Below are 22,038 nucleotides of genomic sequence, written 5' to 3' on the forward strand. Positions count from 1 at the left end.
AGCAATTATAAATTTTTCGCGCGAGTGTTTGTTTACATTCGGTTTTTTTATCACCATGGACTATTAATGAATCGAACGTTCGGTGTCTGTCAAAAGAATTGTTCCATTTGGACGGAGAAAAAATAAATTTTGTTCTGCTTAACGTGCGGTGATGTGGATCCGGCTATAAACCAGTTGGTGCCAATAATATGGATGTTACATCTTCATAAATTCGTCGCTTGGCTGACATTGAGCCCGGAGAAGCATTGAAATGTATGGAAGACAGGATTCATTGCCGAGTGTAGTTACGCCCTTATGTCAGGTGGGCGACGAATTGATGAATTAAACCAACTCCACCGTGGTAAGGAAACATGCATGAAGAACGTTCGAATGTTACCAATTTTTTCCCGATGAAAAACTCGTTTTTGGGAAAGTCATGAATAAGCTCCATTGAAATCTTCAGATACTTCAGATTCTGAAGATCACGTGACGAACAAAATCCTCTACGCACTTGGAGGAAAAATATTCGCAATTTTTCGAGAAAATTCGTACTATATATTGAAGAAAATTTTGCAACAGCTGAAGGCTATAATACGAATTTTATTTTTGCCACAGCAGGACTAGTTAGCTGGAGCAAAGCTGACTTTTTTTTATCAAAGCGTCAAATCTCTGTTTACAAAAAGTGACAAAAGTTGAAAAAAGTGAAGAATGTGGAAAAATCCGAAAGTTTGTTGGCACGAACCGAACATTCAGTGATAAGAACCGAGAGATAAGGGCAGGGTGAAAAACTGGATATTCGACCGATATGCATACCACACAACCATATTAATCCGACCAGACCTATGTTTTCAAAACAGAAGGCTGCAAACCGACAAAAGCACTCAAAGAGGCACTGAAATGGTGGTAATCTACTTAATGAGACTGTCCTAGGTTTCCAAAACTGAGAATGTTTCTTTTAATACAACCGCATTGTTAGAGAGGGAGTACAGAAAGCGGGTCGATATTGGGATACGAGCAGAATAGTCAAATTGCGTCGGAATGAAGAGGAGGGAAGGGAGGTAAGAGCATTTTAATTACCTACTTTTGGAGCTCTCAAGACATATTCGGTAACTAAAACAAATTGCTCTGGGAGGGCCTGGAATAAGTGGAGCATGGGCCAGGTGCCTTACTGCAGTCATCCATCTGACCGGGGCAAACCGGCAAACACATTCACTTGCGAGCGGTTGTGTGTGTTGAAGTCAGACGTAATTTATATAGAGTGGATCTCTGGCAAGGTCCTAGGGCAATAACCGATCAATCTTGCGCAAAATTTTGCCATCAATACGGGTCGCCACTAGGTTAATTCAGAACCTGAACATCCATTTCCATCTGACGAAAAGTCGAGAGCCTATGACCGCGAGCCAAATGATGAAAACATGTTGTTCCTCTCAGATCAGTTACTAGTCCACAGAAAAAGCAGAGAGTTTATACCTTTTGGTCGCGAAAAAAAGAAAAGAAAGTGATTTTTGCCACAAGTGTGCTTTAGATTCATTCTTGCTAATGACGAATTGACGAGAACGCAGGAACGGTGAGGTGAAAGGCAACTCTGGAGCGAAGCAAAAGGCGTGGTGTTTTCTGAGAAAACTTAGGGGAGGCTGAATTAAAGTGGACGGAACTCGTGAGATAACGTGAGGATTAATGTCTTCCTTGTGCCTTTATTTTACGAGGCTTGATAAAAAATATTCTGCGTGCAGCGATGGTCACGTATTCAAACAAATGAAGGAGCCTCTTTTTAAAATGAAAATGCGTAGGTATACTAATTAAATGGCGATGTGCACTGATTGCAAGATTTTATAATTTTCAGCCCCCCTCCCCTCGTAACGGATTGATTTCAGGTTTTTACGGAATTGTTTTCACACAGGAGAAAAATTATAGCAAATTTTTAAAAAAAATTACACATCAGTACAACGAAAACATACGAGCAGGCTCACTTGGAAATGCCATGAATGAAAAAGCGGTATTACCTCTAAAATTGTGAGCAGTGACTGTGATAAGCAGAGAAAAACGAGATAAAAATCAAATAAAACAGAAAAACTCCCACTTTTCAACACGGATTCCCTGAATGCACTGGAGAGTCTTCGTTCTCTGATGACGATTCCCAAAAGTTCCCAGTTTTTTCTAGTCCTGGACACCATATGTTACGGCCGAAAGTATAAAAGCCTCACGTTGAAGTTGGTACATTTAAAACACTTTTTTTCTCGCGCGGGATCCTGGAGATATCAACTGCACTTCTGCAAAGAAAACGAGCTTTGATAACGTCTCCCATGTCGCAGGTCACACGTGGCTGAAACTGGCGCCTGCTCACTCAGCGTTGCGTTAAAAGGTCCTTGAGGTTGCCGCCTGTACTGTACTTCCAACCGGGCTACAATCGAGCAACCTATGAAACGATTTCTCCATGCGTGAAAAACTAAAACTATTTCACCTTGGGCGGGAATCAATGAATCATACTTTCTAAACCGCGACAGACACAGGCGACGAACCAGCTGGGTGCACTCGTGTCGTGCGATGTGTGTGTGAATGATGACGCACATAAATACCGCGTAATAACGCTCTGAAACACTTCGTGAACCAAATTGATTTTTTTTCAATTTCAGGAGAGAAGTGCCGTTCAGTGTCACGGGAGTGATTCTCTCATTTTTCATCGAGGTGCATTTTAAATTCATTGGAACTATTACTGATTGATTACACCCTCTTGCACATTGTTTTATTTCATTAAAGCATGACATGAGTCGCAATGTAATTGTAAAACTGGCGAGTAGCTCAACTTTAGTTTCCACATTATGAGTAGCCTAAAACCGAAAAATCTTGCATGTTGATTACTATTACTGGTTTGATTGAACATTGAACTCAGCAAGAAAGATATAGTAATTTGCTGACGTTTCTTAAATTTTCACTGTTGGAAGAAAATGCAAAATAATCAGACTTCAAACAATTTTTTGAGAAATTTTTCGCTGACCAAGAGGCTCTAGTGCAAAAAATGAACACATTCTTGATTGAGTCATGACAAACGGGTATTGAGTAAAATGCTGACTTTGATCCTTGGCAAGACTCGAATCTTCGGTCGTCAGGAAGGTATCCAAACGACGAATCCAAAAATTGAACGAATTTAATCATTGTGCGATCAAAACGAAACCACATCTGGTCGGTAATATACGAAATAATTAGGAAATCCATTGATTAAATGAAGTTGGAAGTTGATGAGCCTAGCCCCCAATACTCGCGTGTTGATGAACGCCATCTTGTTTGTTTACTTATTTGTTTACGTATTGGAGAGAGAGACCAGAGCTCCCATGACAGCTCAGAACTGAGTCAGATCTTCTTCGGAACCAGAATGAAGATACTCTCCCTAAAAGGGAATCCACTCAAAACTATCTGCGAGGAGGTTGGATTAGGTTGAAACAAAGGTTGCAAGCCGGATTCGGCTTTTAAAATTCCCTGAATATCTCTGATTTTACCGATGAAATTCCCTCCGGGGCGACAGAATAACTCTGTGAATTTTCCCAAAATTTCTTTGCGAAGGAGTAGAGAAAACTTTCATACGATTAATAAAGCAGCCAATAGACAGAGTGAAAAGTTTGCCGAGACCCTTAGAGACATTTCCTGAAAGATTCCACAAAAATTTCCTAGGCCTTCCACGATTTTCATCATTTCACGACATTTATTGGTTCCCTCGATTCTTCTTCACATAGTTAACCCTTACAATGCGTAGAAAAATCTGTGCCACGAATAACACACAAACTTTCTGGACGAACTGCTTGGTTCGCTCTGAGCTTTTGACGGGGAGGCGTGGCTGGTTTTCCTGCACAGATAGAAATGCTGAGTGCACCAATAGTTAACACGCGGGTTATCACTGTAATATTGAGGGATAAAGTGAAGGACCAAAGTGATGTTTACGAAAAATAACACGAATGAAAGAAAAAAAAACTATTTTAACCTCTTCTACACAGCACGCACCGACGAAAATCAAGTGTCACCTACAGAAAAAACAAAATTCAGAACAGGTTGTATGGGAATGCTGATTGCACCAATAGTTAATACGGATATCACCGTAATCTTGGGGGATGAAGCGAAGGACCAAAGTGTTTTTTACGGAAAAATAGCAAAAAAATAACACGAATGAAAGAAAAAAAAAACTATTTTAGCCTCTTCTACACAGCACGCACCGACGAAAATCAAGTGTCACCTACAGTAGAAACAAAATTCAGAACAGGTCGTTACCCGAAATTCAAAAATTTTCGAGCGCGCGATTGGGGTGGAGGGAGAACTGGACGGAGACGAAAACACAGGTAAGAAACCGAAGTCGGGTGGAAGTGGAAGCGTGGCACGTCCGATGATCTGAAACGAATCGCCGTGCACTGACGATGGCCGACGACGACGCGACGATCGGGTACTTACTGAAGCGTCCGCGGCGACCGTACTGGCAGCGCCGCGGGAGCGCGTCGCGACGACCACTAGCGGGCGTGCCGGCGCTCCAAGACACCGACACTGATGCCGGCTTGAGTCATCAGTCATCGGGGGAACTGGAAGGAGAGGGGAGTCAAGCCAGGGCACATATCGACTAGAGTACCTATATTGAGAGAGTATGGCCACTGGGGTTACCACCTCTGATTGGCTCAGCCGTCTTAGGCTAAATGGAGCCCTTAGGACCCAAAAATGGCGGACGCCATAAAGTTAATGTAATGCAGAATGATTCAAAATGTAGTTGTCTTTGCTTATCGTAACGAGAACTTTACCCAAATGCACTATTGCGACTTTTTCACATATTTTTAAGGCTAATCGTGTGCAATTTTTGAGAAAAATGATCTTAGATGTAGTAAGGTTGGCAGCAAGTGCGGCTGGTGATAACCGTCAAAAGTTGGCAATGACCCCCCTCCCAGCCACAAAAACCAAAACAAAGCACCGCCATTTTTGGGTCCTAAGCCTCTCCATGGGGCCCAGTGGCCATACTCTCTCAATATAGGTACTCTAATATCGACGGTGAAACTACCAAACCACGTATCTCGTTTGCGGTGTTTAAAAATGTCCGCTCACATTTAATTTTTTTGAAGTAGACCAAATCAATATCATTCCTTGAAATTTTCACAGAATTTCCCCGCACGAAGAGGAAAAATCACGGACATTTTCAAGACTGGACGTTAAGTAGCTTTTCATTTAAAAAATAAAGTATGACAGGAAGTCTGCGACGTCGCAAACCGAGATACGTGGTTTGGTAGTTTCACCGTCGATATTCGTCGGGGAGGACCAACATGCGGTAGGTTCAAGATCGTATGTACATTTATGAGAAGAGTATGGCGACTGGAGGATCTAGAGGTCCTTTATAGGGAGAGTATGGACCAAAGACATTAAGACAGAGCGCTCGTATCTAAAAGCACGGGGAAGAAGTGAAGCCATTCTGGCGCTGTGAATCCATGCGCGGGAAATGAAATTTGATTTGAATTTGCCCTCTTGATTTTTCCACATTTCTTCTTCTAATCTCGTTTTATTTGACTAAAACGAACAAATGAATAAAGTTAGGATGGTGAATTTTCATGATAAACCTATTTTGGCTTGGTAACAAGGAGGAATCTTACAGGAATCTCAGATAAAGTTAGTTTTTCTGCTGTTCTGCTGTCAAAGGAGAGGTGGCTTTATTTTCTTCTTCTAGCGCTTCGTCTTTAAGTCTTTGGTATGGACCAGATATAAGTTGACCCTGACCCGCTAAAAGGCGGATTTAAACAGCCCCTGAGTCTTGGATTTTGAGTGTCATGGGGCATAGACGGATCTAGACTCTTCGAACGCCGCGGGCGGAGGGAAGGTCCTAGAGGCTTCCCTGAGAAAATTTTCGAAATTTTACATTATCAAGTATGTCGTTTGAGTCAATTTCGGCATAAATAACTACCAAATATGAGCGTCTTTTCTGCTTCTTTCCTCCGTCTCTTCCTTTTTTCCCTGCTTTTTTCGAACGTGCGCCTCCTAGGCTGCCGTGCTAAGGAAAAACGCCGTATAAACCTTCAGGCGTTGCCAAATTTCCTCTGATAAAGCAGAAATTTCTTGGAGAAATAGTAAATATTTTTCTCCCAATTTTTAGATAATTTTGTTCGCAATTTCACCTAAAGTTCCTACAAATGTCAAGGAAAAATATTCATAACTTGCCTTGAAAATAAACATTTTATTGGGGGAAATCTGGCAACTTTCGAACGTTCATGCGGCGTTCTTCCTTAGCACGGCAAAGCGCACCCGCACCCCTTGGATCCGCCTATGTGATGGGGCCCTTAAATTTTAGGACTTGGGGCCCCTGATCATCTCGGGCCCCTGAGCGCAAATCCGACTCCTCAGAAGACCTGGATGCGCCCGTCACGCGCTTCATAAATTTCATACATACATACATACGAGTCGCTGTTATAGCGCTCTTTGGCGCTTTGCGACACCTAATCGCCACAAAGCTCGGTCTTCCCACAGGTTATCAGGGAGTTGACATAAATTTCATACACCCGGATTTTCTCCAATTTTTTTTTTTTTTATTATTATTATTGGCTGAGTTATAAATTTTTGATTCCCCGATTAGGCTGTATTAAATCAGTCCTATTTACATACATTTTGGACTGGCGGGGCGCGACCTGACAACGGCGGGCGCTCGCTTTGGAAGCTTGACTTGCCGGTCGGCCCGGCTCGGCGGCGCTCGAGGTTGCATAATCAAACACCTGATTGCCGCTTGCTCGCTCGGCTGGCGTGGCGCATACCGCCGTGCTCGGGAAGAACGCCGAATAAACCACCAAGCGTTGCCGAATTTCCTTCGAATAACAACGAATTTTCCGGAAAATTTTAGAGTATTTCTCCTCCGATTTTCCCGGATTTTTCGAGGCGTTTCGTTTCGAAATTTATCTAAAGACTGAAAATTTCAGGGAAACGTATAGTTATTGATAACTTCCTTCAAAAATAGATATTTTCTGAGAGGAGATTTGGCAACATTCTGATGTTCATACGGCGTTTTTCCTTAGCACGGTAACATAGTGGTGGCCGCCGGTGGTGGGACCGTCTTCGCACCAGTAAGACTGACACCGTCGCAGTTGGGCCAACGGTGCGGTGCGAGCACACGGGACACGCGAGCACGCACGGGAGCGCACGCCGCACAGTGGATCGAGTCAATGGCAGAGGTTGGACAAAAATTGAAAACTTTAAAAGCTAACAACTCCGATCATACAAAACTTTGAGGTCTTAAAAGTGGTTTCATCGGTTTTGTCGTGAAATTTTCCTTCAGATACACCCCTTAAAATTTGAAATTAGATGATTTAAATATTGCAATATTTGCAGTTTTGGTTACAAATTTTTTGTCCGACCTCCCCTTTTGACTCGGTCCAGTGTGCGCCGCGCCGCTGCAGACGCAACCACCGCTCGCTCGCTCGCTCGCTTCCGTAGCATGCAAAACAGGAGCGCCGAGTACACCCAAAATGACTGGAAAACTCCGTGTTACAGAAGAGAGTATGATGAGAGGATAATTTCTGTATGAGCTACGGTTAACACATGCTCTTATGCTGCCGTGCTGAGGTAGAACGCTGTATGAGCCTTCAGACGTTGCCATGTCGACTGTGAAGCTACCAGATCATGTATCTCATTGGCGGTGTTTAAGAATCTCCGCTTGTATGGTCATGTTCAACGAATGGCGGATGACAGATTGCCTAAGAAGATATTGGATTTGGTTCCTCCTGGGAGAAGACGAACGGGACGTCCAGCAAAATCGTGGATAGGTGGCATTCAAGATGAAATTACAAGATGTCATTTACCAGATGACCTCTAGGTCGACAGACAAGAGTGGCGGTCAGGTGTCGCAGAGCGCCCGGGCGCGCTGTGAAAGCGACTTTAATACATGAAAGAATATCCGCTCCCATTTGATTTTTTAGAAGAAGAACAAATAAATACATGTAATTTCTTAAAGTTTTTTCGGAGTTTTCTTTGCAGGGAGAAGAAAAAACGAGGAAATTTTCAAGAATTTACTTTGAGGAGTTTGGGTTGACGTTTACGTCCCAAAATGTTTTTTTTTTTTTTTTTTTTTTTTTTGTACTTAAGGCTAGGGTTTGATTACTCAATGTTCAGTTTTTGCGGACCATAGCCCCATAATCCGAAAACGGTCACATAAATATGTGAAAAGGAAACCGCAATATCCTGTGTCTCACAACATAAGTGAAGATTGGGCGATTGAGGTGGCTAGATAACTATTCGAACTTCACAGTGCGACCTTTTGCCTACCCAATATTTGAAGGCGTTTCAGTTTATCACTCGTTTTGCGGAGAATTTAACGAGTGGGAGTGGGAGGATGGTCATGGTCATGGTCACATACATTGTGCTACCGCTCAAATCTATTTTTATGCATTATACGATAAATATACAGACATATCAACAGAAACTGGTTTCCCTCTAAAACTTAGTTCCCTCATGTTAAAGTATGTTCAAACAAGGTTTTAGCTTACTGCATAATTCAGAAAAAGATTACATGGGAATTATGTACAGTATTGGTACGACCCTTTTTTTAATAAATATGGTCGCGTAGCAAAAAAACACGAAATCCGTTTTTTCTTTCCCTTCTCCATCTTGATCCTTCGGGAAACTTCGCAATTATGTGAAAATTTATTGTTTATTCTCTTTCAATGCGGGAATGAACACTTAGTTCAAGAAAAAGAAAGGTGGAAATCTAGAGCCATTAAACTAGAAATGACAACACTTGGTGGGGTCATTTGTCACAGCTTATGACTTTACACCGTAGGGAAATGTGTAAGTACGAAATTTAGGCTGTATGTAAAGATTTCTCGATAAAGTGTTAGACCAAAATCAAATATAACATTCCTAAAATTATTATTGGACTTGTGGACGCCCTGCCTATTTCACCATCTGTTTCTTCAACTATGCTGGTATAACGATGGATTTAGTTCGAAAGATTCTTAATTATAAGATAAACAAGCAAAGCCTCCAACAATGAGACCGCCGACCTTGGAGGTTGCAGAATTCAAGGTATCCATTCTCGTTTAAATGTCAACTACTGGTCTGCCGTGCTAAGGAAGAACGCCGTATGAACATTCGAGAGTTGCCAAATTTTCTACGATAAAATGTTTATTTTTGAGGCAAATAGTGAATATCTTTCCTTGAGATTTTCAGACACTTTAGGTCAAATTACAAACAAAATTATCAGAGAAATTGCATGAAAAATATTTAAAAATGTCCTGAAAATTAGTGATTTGCCAGAGAAAACTTGGCAACGACTGAAGGTTCATACGACGTTTGTCCTTAGCACGGCAGCGGTGAGCATGTGGCTAACGAGTTGACGCACTCACTTACACCGAGTGATTGGGTTCCAAGTGACGCATAGGTACGACAAACGAGCCGCTGGGAAGAGGGGGCACCCAGAGGGGAGTACAGGAACCCCAGGGGGGAAGGGGGGGCGTGATCGGAACAAACGACATGCAAATGAGCTGCCTACTCAGAATATGTGCCAAATGCAATGAAAGCTGACGTTAATTTGTTCAGCCCGGCATCCGGGGGTATTCACTTTAGATTCAACTCATTGTCAGCAACGTTAAGTGAAAGACTTCCCCCTCCGTCTCAAGCGCACGAGAGCAATACAGCTTTATGAATGCTGCAATGAGAAAATATTGCTCCTGAATTATGTTGGTAACTGAGACCGTTTTTAAGCACGCGAACAACCTCGGAGACCCCAGGATCAAATGTAATTTTTTTATCGAATTTTTTTCTACCAAAATTTTTCGGGGAAAATTATTTAAAGAGGTAAGAAAATAGTGATAATCAATCACTTGCATATTGAAAATTACCTTTTATGCGTTATGGGTCCTTCTTGGCATTACACAAAAATGGAGATGTTGCATGTGTGAGGAATTTGCGATTTGACCATTGATTCTCATGTAAAAGTTCGCGAGAAACACGATGGTGCCACTGGTTTTCTCTGAAATCAACTATCAAGCTCAAAAAAAGCTCTCAAGTTGAACCAAAATGGAGGGGATATCCCACGCTATCCTGAGAGTCCACCTCTACATCGAGACAAACTCTCCATGCAAAGATAGGGAGCAAATACATTTGCAGTGATGCCGTGTTTTCAGTTTTGGAGTCCCCAAATAAAGTGGCAGCCCTGTCAATGTATATGCTCCCTATCTTTGCATGGAGAATTTGTCATGATGTACATGTGGACTCTCAGGATAGCGTGGGATATCCTCTCCGTTTTGGCCTCAATTTGAGAGCTTTTTTTGAGCTTAGGAGTTAATTTCAGAGAAAACCAGTGGCACCATCGTGTTTCTCGCGAACTTTTACATAAGAATCAACAGTCAACTCGCAAATACCTCACACATGCAACACCTCCATTACCTGAGGTCCCTTCTCTCAGGCGGTAACTCACATCGATCAAGAAATGTTGAGTTTTTTAGTTGATCGATGAAGAAAAGGATCCGAGAGGTTCCTCTTTGTAAGTCGGAAAGAACTTTCGATGACGAACAAATACATGCCTTGCCCACGAAACTTTATTGCGCTCATACCTGTGTTCGAAAGTGAAAAAGATTTAAGTTTAGGTAATCACTGGTTCTTACCGGATGTGAGGGATATTTGTGAGGTGTCTGAGCTTTTCCTGGAATGACCGCTGTTGTTCGAAAAGGAGTGCAGGGATTTCGAGTCGGACTCGATAAGTCTGAAACAAACAGAGGAAAGGGTTTAATAAAAAAAAAAAAAAAAAAAAAAAAAAAAAAAGTTTGCTTCCGAATTGGGTGCAAGCTGCAACATTATTTCGTAAAGAAGACAGTGGTTTCACAAGCTATATTTGTCACGATTGCTTCAGATTTGCGGGTGGCGAATATTTAGTATCGAAACAATATGAAAGCGTAATTGATCATAATTATAATTTTTAAGCTTTTCCAGGTCCTGGAGTGGAAAACATGTGCATTACTTGAAAACTACGTCCATCCTAAAAGAAAAATGTGAGGGAATATCAATATCTCGAAGTAAAATTCTTCAGACTTATTCGGATTTGGCACAGGGAGCCATATTTATATGGTCCTCTAATGAAAAAGTACCTTTTTAGTACATCAATAAGTGGGAGTGTAAAGAGCAATAACGAGATTTGACAAAATTAGCAGAACTCACAGCGTAAGCTTTTTTTTTGTACAAACATTATCATTGTTTCATTGTTCTTCTTTTTGCCATACATGTACATATTTTTAGCATATACACGAATCCAGACTTTGACACCAATCTGCTGAGTTACAGGGATAACAGCAAATGAAAATTCAGGAGAGGATGAGGGTGCTTCGATTTACGGTACACGGACTTTATGTCCACTTCTTTTACGTCCACAGACTTTTCGTCCACAGTTCTAAAGCCCACACTATTGTTAAGTCCATTACTTAAACGTCCACTAAGTTAAGTCCACAAATGTAGAGTCCACTAAAATCAAATTCAAGCGTCATATTTTAGTCCGTGTGTAAAATTATATTGACAATATCGAAATGAGAAAATTAAGAGAGAATGAGGTGTTGTCATCATAACTCATATTTTAAATGAAATGTTAATTTCTTCTTTTGATTCATCTTTTCAAATTGTCTTTGGTAAATACTTGGTTTCATTTCTATCCTTGAAATTTCCGATATAAAATATGCCTTAAATGTACATTCTTTTTTTTTCAATGAAATTGATAACTTCGTTTTAAAAACATTTACATTTTTAAAACGTGGTAAATATTTGTAAAACCTTTCCCAAGCAATGGCATCGATATGAATCTCAATGAGATTCGCAATTTTTTGTTTTTAACTTATTTGTACATCGGCCTCTTTGAGTCACATACGTCCAATTTTGAGCGTTTAGTTGCGCTTACACCACGCTGCAGCACAGTAAAAGCCCAAAACATAAAAGAATAAATTTGAATGCTTTGGAAATCATTAAATTTGATACGGAACCACTATTATATTTACAAAAAACGCATTATATTTTCCAGGAGTACATATTTCTTTTTCATCAATTTAAATAAGAATAATTCATGCAGAGTTTTCAAACATTTCAAAATTATGAGTTGAAAAACGCTGACTCCGCGAGTTTAAGTATTAGAGCCTAACACAGAGTGGAGCGGCGTGTTAGCAGCGCAGAACGCGCACTGGCGCCTACAAACCTAACGGGATACTTCACGCATTGCGCAACGCGTGAAGTATCCCTTTAGGTTTGTAGGCGCCTGTGCGCGGGTCACGCTGGTTGCCTGCCGCGCCGCAACGCTTTAAGCAACTATTTCGCGTCAGAGGCGTTGCACAGTATCCTACAAGATTGAAGGCGCACGAAATAACTAGTTACAGAGGACTTTCAATTTTGACTGCATCTGTTACTGAAAAATGTTTAATTTGGCATTGGATCGTTTCCTAGGCTCTCGCTTTGGTTTTCATTTTATCATATCCGTACAGTGTACACATGAACATATGTTTTTATCTGCTCTTAGAGTCTGTTCTCTTTCATGACTTGATTCATGAATGAAATGTTTTTAAGAATGAAATAGTAGTAGTATGCATTTATTTTTGAGGTGGTTCCTGTCATTCAAATGAGAAGAAAAAAATGTGGACATAACATGTCCACAATTTGGACAATTTTGGACATATTCATGGTTGGACATTAAATCATGTGGACTTAATAAAGACTGGACTGAACGTTTAGTGGTCATAAATAGCGGTGGACACTTATTTAATGGACGAAAGGTAGGTGGACATAAAGTCCTGGAGGCTGGGAAATTTGTGCGCCTTAAAACCTCTTGTTTGGTCCTGATATGGTCCATCATGGGCGCTCTGCGCTGGCTTTGCTCAACGGGAGGCTCAAAATCTGACATGCTGTCTGAGGTGAGGTCTTGTCAGGGGTTTTAGCTGGAGGTAAGTAAGTAAATGATGAAGTTCCTGAATCACTGATACACCCGTTTGGCCACATACACTCCTTTCAACATTTGTAGAATACGAATGGCGCAGTCTATGAGATCGGCTTTTTCATCGTGGTCCGTCGAAAGGCGCGAAGTCATCTAAACTTCTTTCACTGATTCTGAGTTAAATCTGGTCCATCGAACTATCTCTGCGAAAGTTAAACCCATTTGGCAGCGTCTGCACTGGGCTCAACTGGGGTAAAACTGACCTTTATAAAAACGGTGTAAAGAGGGAGAGATTTTGTGCTCACCTATTTGCTTCCTCCAGCTTGGCGAGTAGTGCTAGTTCCTCCGGCGGGAGGGGGGCGGGGGTGGGCGAAACTTGGTTATTGTTGAATTCGGGGGAGGTCGCCGATGAGAGGTCGGCCACCATCATCATGGCCTCGCAGTCGCTCCGCGAGCCCCGGCTCGGCACACCGCCACCTCCGCCGCCTCCGCTGACCAATCCAAGCCCATTAGAGACGGTGCCAGGGTGACCTCTGAAACAGAAAAAAACCACCACATCCATCAGTTATTAGCTCACACCTCAAAGTAAAACATTTTAAATCAAAAGACAATATGGTAGGAGTTAGTTTTTTCGTATTTTTCATCTTTCACCCCGTGTCTCCTTAAACTTACACGGGGTGATCCAAAAGTCCCGTACTGCCACACGGTGGATCGAGTCAATGGGGAAGGTCGGACAACATTTGGAAACTTTGAAAGCTCATAATTCCGTTCATACAGAACTTTAAGGTCTTAAAAGTGATTCCATTGGTTTTCTCGTAAAATTTCCTACCTGAAACATCCCTTGAAATGAAAATGTGACGACATAAATACCAAAATTTGCAGTTTTAGTCGAAAATTTCATATCCAACCTCTCTAATTAACTGGATCCACTGTGCACCAGTTCGAGAGATGACCCCTGTAACTTTTGATGAACAACACGAGATAGAGTTTTGACATCCTGCGAGTGCTTATAAATCAAAGAAAACAACTTTTGAGACTCCCCAAAATTTTAAGGGAGCCACTCTGAAAATAGGCAAGAACCCTCAGGGTTAAGGGGGTGGTGCGAGACTTTTGGATCGCCCTGTATATCGGACGTCTATTACCTCTCAAATGAATTAAAAATTCAAAGATTTTCGTGACCAAAGTGCAAAATGTTTCCCAATTATCCGATAGTTTTTGGCAAGAATTCCTTGATTTTTCCATGAATTTCAGAAATGAAAAAAGTACAAACGGCGTCATTTGTTCACTCCAATTTCAATCCAATCTGTGTAATCAAGATCCTGGTAAATTAGGTATTACGCGACGGAATGGAATTCCGAACTTTCTGTTTTCTGGATCGTTTTCTAGGATCTTGAAGATTCGAATTTTGAAGAGAACCATGCCACTTTCCCGTGAGGCATTGTTCGTTTTTATGCACATTTCATGCATCAACGGCCCAAAAAGTAAAAAGTTTTCGTCATTTCAGCCAGGAAAACCCCAAACATGCCGGCAAATTTTTTCCAGAAGTCTGGAAACAACCTGTTCTATGATTGATCGAGGGAGGAGAGGATTCGAGCTTTCACATCGCGTGGTAAAATCCCTAGCCTCGTTTGAAATCCGGACGCAAATGTTCGCAGCGAAGTCTTTTTCTCTCCCACTGGACCTTCAGATCCCTCATTTTCCTCCCATCTTCTCCAGCTTGCGCCGCGGGAAATGGGAAATTAATCGAGAAGAAATGGTTCTGAACACGTCGCGAAGGTTTAAGAGAACACCTGCTACCTGTCGAAAGAACAATTTTTCTCGAACGCTTCCCTTCCATCTTCTCAAAAGGTTCCGGTATAATCTAGCTTATTAATTCCATGTTTTTAATTTTCATAATGGCGTTCATATCTAAAATTAAGCTCTCCGTCTCTTTAAGATCGTTTTTCGTTTCAAGTTACGCCTGGAGATTTTTCGAGCCGATACTGATAATTTTCGCGGGCATCGATGTATTTTTGTCTTGAAGCGAGCCCTTAAACGTGAAATACACGATTTTCACAACAATTCTGTGGATACTGCGCGGAATTCTCTTTTATATGTGATAAGTGGCGTGATACGTAGATTATTTTAATTACGTCTATTTAAAACTGCCAAAAACCCAAAAAGGGTAAAATTCCGCCAAGACTAGGAGATCTTACCACCAGATCATGCATTGAGAAAAAAAAAGTAAATGAAAAACTTCCAAAATCTCAACCGGTGTTTTCCATCTCAAACCTCAAAATGTCAGATATCATTTAAGATCAATATGTTTCTTAGCCTCTACGCTTCAAAACTACAGCAAAATTATGGAGAATTATTGCCGGTTACAAAATCCCCTTCAGTTTGCTCGACGCAAATCAGCTTCTCTGTGAAGTAAGTTTGGTTGCCTGAGCCGCGTACACAAGGTGCAGGGATAAATTATTTTATTATATTTCTTTTTGATGAAAAGGTCCGTGAGGTCGACAAATCAACTTCTGGAACAAATTAATAAAATCTCTAACCACTTGGCACATACCCTAAATTGAAAGGTTTTAAACTAAAGTTTAACGGTTCAATGAAGCATGCTCCGACCAGAGCTCATTGAATTAGTCACCCAACTTTGAGAATACGATGGATGAGATGCTATCTTCATTTCGCCATTGAAACTAAATCCTGAGTGCAAAGTACACATAAAGCGCAACGAATCAGGGCTATGTGAAGATTTTTTTAAAAAATGGGAAATTTTCTCGAATACAGCAAGTATTTCGGCAAAATATGAGGTTTTCCTGCACCGATTCATGATCAAACTCTCTTGTTCATTGCCGTCTGCTTTAGAGGGGAAACTTTTTAAATTAAACAGCATGACGTCACGTCTACGCCGAGCGGTGTCTAGGAACGTCTTGTTTATTGTTTACAATACGAAGCCAGAATAGAGTGCAGACGAACCCTTCTTTTCACACACTCTCAATTTTTCATTCATTTTAATTCATTTAAAGCTGGTAATTTTTATTTTGTTGTATCCATCATTTTTGCATCGAAAACTTTCGCAGTGAAAGGTAAACTTTATCGACCGTTTTCAGTCATCTTTGAGATTTTAAGAAGTCTAACCCACTGATAATTTAATAAAAAGGGAAAATTACGTTGTACATTTGTTCCGCTTAGTCCTAATCCTAAAAAGGTCTTTTTCTCATAATTTCATACCCGCAGGGTGACAAAGCTTTCTTGAATTACAAAACTCCCTAACTTTTCCATCACTTTTCAACATTTCTGAACACCGCGCTTTTCCAATGGATTTCCAATGATTTTTGTCGTGATTTCTCATGAAAATGCTTTCCACAAAAATCAATCAACCCAGAGTCTTTTCAGATTGAGACGAATAATAAAATGTTTCGGCCTGCAGAAAAATTCCCACGTTTCGTTGAAAAATCCCCTTATTTGTCCAGGTTTCCCCAGACATTTCAAAAGCTGGTCATACCCTGTTTCGTACATACTGATCTCTTCGACAGGACGGCAGCGTAGACAGCAACGCTTCCATGCTAAGGAAGAACGCCGTATGAACCTTTAGGCGTTGCGAAATTTCCTTCGGTAAATTAGGGATTCTCGGGAAAATTTGAGAATATTTTTCTTCCAATTTCTTGGATAATTTTGTGCGCAATTTCACGGAAAGTTCATGAAAATTTCAAGGAAACATTTTCTTATCTTGCCACCAAAATAAACGTTTTATCGAAGGAAATTTGGCAACTCTCGAATGTCCATACGGCGTTTTTCCTTAGCACGGCAGCACGCACTGGAGAAAAAAACACATTGGATCTAGAGTCGAGACTCTTGAAAACATTGACAAGAAAAAGGACTCTTGATTCATTTAGATCCAAGCTTAAATCAAAAGGAAATCCGCTCAAATTAGGAGGCTTGGTTCTTGATTTAAGCTTAAATCTGATTGAATCAGGAATATTGTTTCTTGTCGATTTTTTTAAGAGTCTGGACTCTAGATCCAATATCGACGGTGAAACTACCAAACCACGTATCTCGGTTTGCGACGTCGCAGACTTCCTGTCATACTTTATTTTTTAAATGAAAAACTACTTAACATCCAGTCTTGAAAATTTCTGTGATTTTTCCTCTTTGTGCGGAGAAAATTCCGTGAAAATTTCAAGGAATGATATTGATTTGGTCTACTTCAAAAAAATAAAATGTGAGCGTAGATTTTTAAACACCGCAAACGAGATACGTGGTTTGGTAGTTTCACCGTCGATATGTTTTTTTTTCCAGTGCGGGTGTTGTGATGTCAGAGCGGAGAGCAGCGTGGCGTGGCGTGGCGCTTGTGCAACACTCCTCGAGTGCTCATGTCACAATGGAGCCGTCGTTGAGGCTGGAGACAATGATCGAATGAGCAGGATTCGGATTCGACGCTCCATTCTCATTGTTTTACACCGACATGGCAACGGAAAGCTGATTGACGCCTTGCTGACCGCGCGCTCCAATTCCCACTGATCTCACACCGCGCCGCGCCCGCGCTCCGCCTTATGACCGAAGGTGATGCTCAAAACCCAAAACTACCGCAACGGCCCCTCCCCTAGTCGGCCCTAAAATGTTGAACTTCACAGAAAAAAATAATATGCTGTTTTAGCACCTACGATGTCCAAAAGGTGTCTGGTGATTCCAAGATGCTGCCTTCACTGCCCTCGCAGTTAACTTTACATCCTATGGATGCAAAGTCAACTGCGTGAGCAACAGGGAAATTCAGTACTTTTTCAGTATCTTCATTGACAAAATTTGAAAAATTTGGATTTCTCGCTCAAATTGCGACAAAAATGACAAAAATTCCGAGCCTTCTTGCGGAATTTCCGCACTTCTTCAGTACTTCCGCACCGCCCTTACGAAATCAGTACTATTTCCGAACTTGTAGACCCCTGGACCCTTCACTGGTATCTTGAGGGCCATCCATAAATTACGTAACGCTCTGGGAAAAAGGGAGGAGGGGGTCGAGGAGCGCGTTAAACTTTGGTGATGAAGAAGAGGTGAATAAGCTCACTGAAAAAGCCAGTCAGAATAGGCGTGCTGAGTGTGACAAAACCATGTTTATAACAGTTTGTTGTTCGCAGATTTTCCTGCAAACTAACCATAATCAGTTAAATAATCACTGATCACTTGTCTTGACACGAGTTAAACAAGGCTCTGAAACGAAACTGCGAATTTTAAGGAGAGAGGAACTGGCTGAGAAATCTGAAATCTACACTTCTACACGGAAGAAAAAACTTCGTGCGTGGGACCCGAAGTTTAGGTCATATGGATCTCTGAAGTTTTCGGATTGAGCATCTGAGCACTTAAGGTCCAGCTGCTGAGATTTGGATCACACATCTGAAACTTCAGTTCTTACATCTGAAGTACTTCGGTTTTCACATCCGAAAAACTTCAGTTCTCACATCCGAAAAACTTCGGTTCTCACAGCTGAAGTACTTCTGATCTAAGAATTGAAGTTTCAGATGCGTGATCCAAACCTCGACAGCTAGACCTAAAGTGAAATGCTCAATCCGAAAACTTCAGAGATCCATATGACCTAAACTTCGGGTCCCACGCACGAGGTTTTTTTCTCCGTGTATAACACATATAATAGAAACAAAAAAAACATGAAGGAATTGGGTGAGAAATCTGAAATCTATAACATATCCTAACTATAACATTTCGGTCTGGTGCTTCTCTCGACGTGTTACAGTGGTTATATCAATAGTAGAGGAAGGAGCGGGTTGTCGATTTAGATGATCTCAACCGCGAGAAAATAATGACGCCATCATCCATCCCGCGACGCTGCGGAATTTCTTGCTTCGATGCATCTCTTCGCAGCATCACAAATTTGCTCTACTTTACTTTTATTTCACGCCAGCCGGCCCCCCTTTCCTCAAAGCCCACTCTTACCTACTGGATTTGCGGAGAAATCATACACTGAAGAAAAAAAAAACCATGAATCCGTTATGAGAACAGAGGCACAAATGGGTCAGTTGCACCGGTCGCGTAGATTTGATGGAGGCAAAAAATAATAAGATCAATGATCATATTCAAACGCTGCGTTTTTACGTGCGATTTTTATGCACAAATTGCGCCTCGAAAAACGAGGCGAGTGACCTTATCTATCCACGACGATAATACGAAGGAACCCTCTTCCAGTTAAGATGGAGTGTTTAACCGATATTGTCACAATAATGCCAATCTTTACAAGAATACGATGTATTTTAATCGAGTATTGCATGGTCATTTTGCCGATTCTTCCTGCAGGTTTTTTTTGCTGGGGTATTGTGCGGTATTCACAGTTTAGAGTATTTATATTGATATTTAAGTATTTAAAAACATAATTTAAATTTTGAAATAAAAATGAGAAAAAAACGTTCTGAAAAACAATGGATATGATGTTTTAGAGAAATTGCCGACCAAAACTGCAGCAAAACTTTTCAACCGAATAGCGACGCAACTTTTTTAATATTATGAAAGCAATACTCATAATGTACAGAGGGTGGATACTACCGAGATGGACTAGTGTAATGCGTGTAAAATAGAAAACTTTATGTTTAAAAGGCGAGCTTACCTCTTTTTGCTCTTGATTTTCTGCAGCTTTTTATGGATCATTTTTTGTAGCACCATGATTAATTTTGGTCTTTTTTTCTAACGAACAAACTCCTGACCGACTGCAAATATCGACCGTCTACAATATCTCAACAGGATCCACGGGCGAGCATCAGAATATCAGGACACTGCAAGGCGACAATTACGTGCGGACTGCTCAAAAAACACGCATTATTCTTCCGAAGTATAAGTAGTTTATCGTTCTACGAGTTTCATCACGTCAACACTAAAATTAATGCAATTTTAATTGAGGTGCGCAGTTATAGATGACAATTTATCAATAATTAAAATCACACGTCGACAATTAAACGAAAGAGATGCGAAACAGGGGAAACAATTGGACAGGGAAAGGTAGGGATAGCGACGTGTGACCAGAACTTTTTTCCCAGGGATGTGGTGGAAGAGGGGATTGGTCCCCGGTTAAAATTTCTCATGGGGAAGGGGCCTGCTAGCTTTCGGTAATTGAATTGGCGCTGAATTCTGCCAGATATCTTGTTTGGACTAGTAAATTTTCAGCGATCAAAAAACCAATAGGAATCTGGTAACCATCGAAAACTGATCGCGAAATCCCACATGAACTTGAGTGAGTTCACTAAAATTGAAAATTCATCCACATCACGACTTTCTGTGTTTTTTTTTTTAAATTTAATGTTACATTACCACGAGCGAGCTAAGGCATAGGCTTGTATGATTACTTCCTGAGCGATTTTGAAGTATTCGGAGAGGCATCCTGCAAATTTGCAGGAGCTAAGCTCAACTCAAATGCGCCTAAAATATACAATTTTGAATAAAGATTTTTCACGTTCTTCTTGAAACACTCACGCGGGGCTCAAATTGGAGCCTATTTTTTAAAATTAATTTTTCTCACGGGTTCAAAAAGAAAAAAACCCAAAATTGACGCAACTTTAATAAGTTCACGCGAATTTTATGAAAAATCGCATCTTTTAACAAGTGGTAACAACCATTCTTCTCTATCTATTGAGAACTTTTGGGAATCACCACTCTCCTTTTACCTCCATCTGATTGAGCCTTTCAAAAATTACCATCCACGATTATCCATATCGAAACACACCATGTAATCAATCCAGCCGTGCGCGAATTTCCAATTTTACCACGACCGAGAAAAATACCGAAAATTCCCCTCAAAATTGAACCTGACCTTCGACACCAATTTTACCACGACCGAGAAAAATACCGAAAATTCCCCTCAAAATTGAACCTGACCTCGGACACGAACGAATAATCAAGCCACCACTAAAAAAATACGAAACTAACCTCAACGGGACCTAGCAACACCTGAGACGGCGACGAACCCGAGCTCAGTCGTTTCACGGCGACCGTTAGAAACACCGAAAAACCCCTGAAAAAACAACCCGACTCCCGACACGAGCGGGAAAACGTGCCATCACGGGAGAAAAAGACGCGAAACTAAACACGGCCGGACACGAAGACACCTGAGATGACGACGTGACGTGCGGACACGGACATGCACCCCGAGATGCCGGCGGACGAATAACGGGGAGAGAGACGAGGACGGAGCCTGCGGGCGGCGCGGAGGGGCGAGAGAGACAGGACGCGGCGGGGGTGGCCCGCCCGGCGACAGATCAATAACCCAGACGATGACGAGCGGGGCGGGGGAGGGTGGGAGATCCGCCGGATCCCGGGCTCTCGGGGTGGCTCCGCGCCGGCCGGCCGGGCCGCGGGGTAGGTGTGAAAGGGCTAATGGGCTAATGGCCCGATGCACGCCGAGTGTCATTAAATCCCGCGCCTGACCTAGAAAATTGGGCCTACTTCGCGGCTGCGAGCGCAGAACCGCGTAACCGCCGTCCGAGACCCGGCGCGGTTCGCGGTTTTCGCGGGCCGGGACGATGCGGTCGGGGTGGATTGAGGCGTGTCTCGTTTCCGTTCGGCACAGTTCCGTAGGCCGCCTGCAACGGCTATCGGAGGAATGGGGTTGTTGCGGCGGGGGATGCGAAGGGAGGGAGGGGCCATTAGGCGAAATTGGGGCATAAATCGGGTTTGGACAATCTCAATCCCCCGGCCGGATAAGGGTTCTCTCATACTGACTGAAATAATAAGCCCTTCCGAAATTAAAATTTGCAGCAGATTCAGTTCACGGATTAACTATACGGGTGAAAATTGCACTGGAAAAAATAACCACATTGGATCTAGAGTCCAGACTCTTAAAAACGCCGACAAGAAAAAATACTTTTGATTCAATCGGATCTTTACTTAAATCAAGAACCAAGCCTCTAATTTGAGCGGATTTCCTTTTGATTTAAGCTTAAATCTGATTGAATCAAGAGTATTTTTTCTTGTCAATGTTTTCAAGAGCCTGGACTCTAGATCCAATGTGTTTTTTTTTCCAGTGTGTGTATGATTTTACATCTTTCACATAATGTTAGTGGGGTAGGAGAGAGGAAAAACGTGGTAAGGGCCATTAAGAAAAACTGGAGCTTGGCTGGCAAGGCCAGACCCCTCTGTGGATGAAGATTTCGGGGAACCCCATAAAAACTTAGAAAAATAGGCCC

At 41.7% G+C, this 22,038-nt stretch overlaps 1 protein-coding gene across 6 annotated transcripts in view; it reads right to left on the bottom strand.

Moving 5' to 3' along the window:
* Window positions 1-22,038, bottom strand: part of Evi5 (ecotropic viral integration site 5) — an 84,842-nt gene that overhangs the window by 19,563 nt on the left and 43,241 nt on the right. For 2 of the 6 annotated variants that reach the window (XM_019061993.2, XM_072297936.1), the window contains 2 exons: window positions 13,183-13,410; window positions 10,581-10,678 (listed from right to left, as the gene is read on the bottom strand). In XM_019061993.2, the coding sequence (XP_018917538.1) occupies window positions 10,581-10,678; window positions 13,183-13,310 (226 nt within the window). In that variant the 5' untranslated portion in view covers window positions 13,311-13,410. Of the gene's footprint in view, window positions 1-2,059; window positions 2,583-4,236; window positions 4,364-10,580; window positions 10,679-13,182; window positions 13,411-19,469; window positions 19,631-22,038 lie in introns of those variants that run through there. The other 4 variants (XM_072297935.1, XM_072297937.1, XM_072297938.1 and 1 more) reach the window with 4 other exon arrangements.

This window comes from Bemisia tabaci, chromosome 3 (assembly GCF_918797505.1).
Source record: "Bemisia tabaci chromosome 3, PGI_BMITA_v3".
NCBI classification, from domain to species: Eukaryota; Metazoa; Arthropoda; class Insecta; order Hemiptera; family Aleyrodidae; genus Bemisia; species Bemisia tabaci.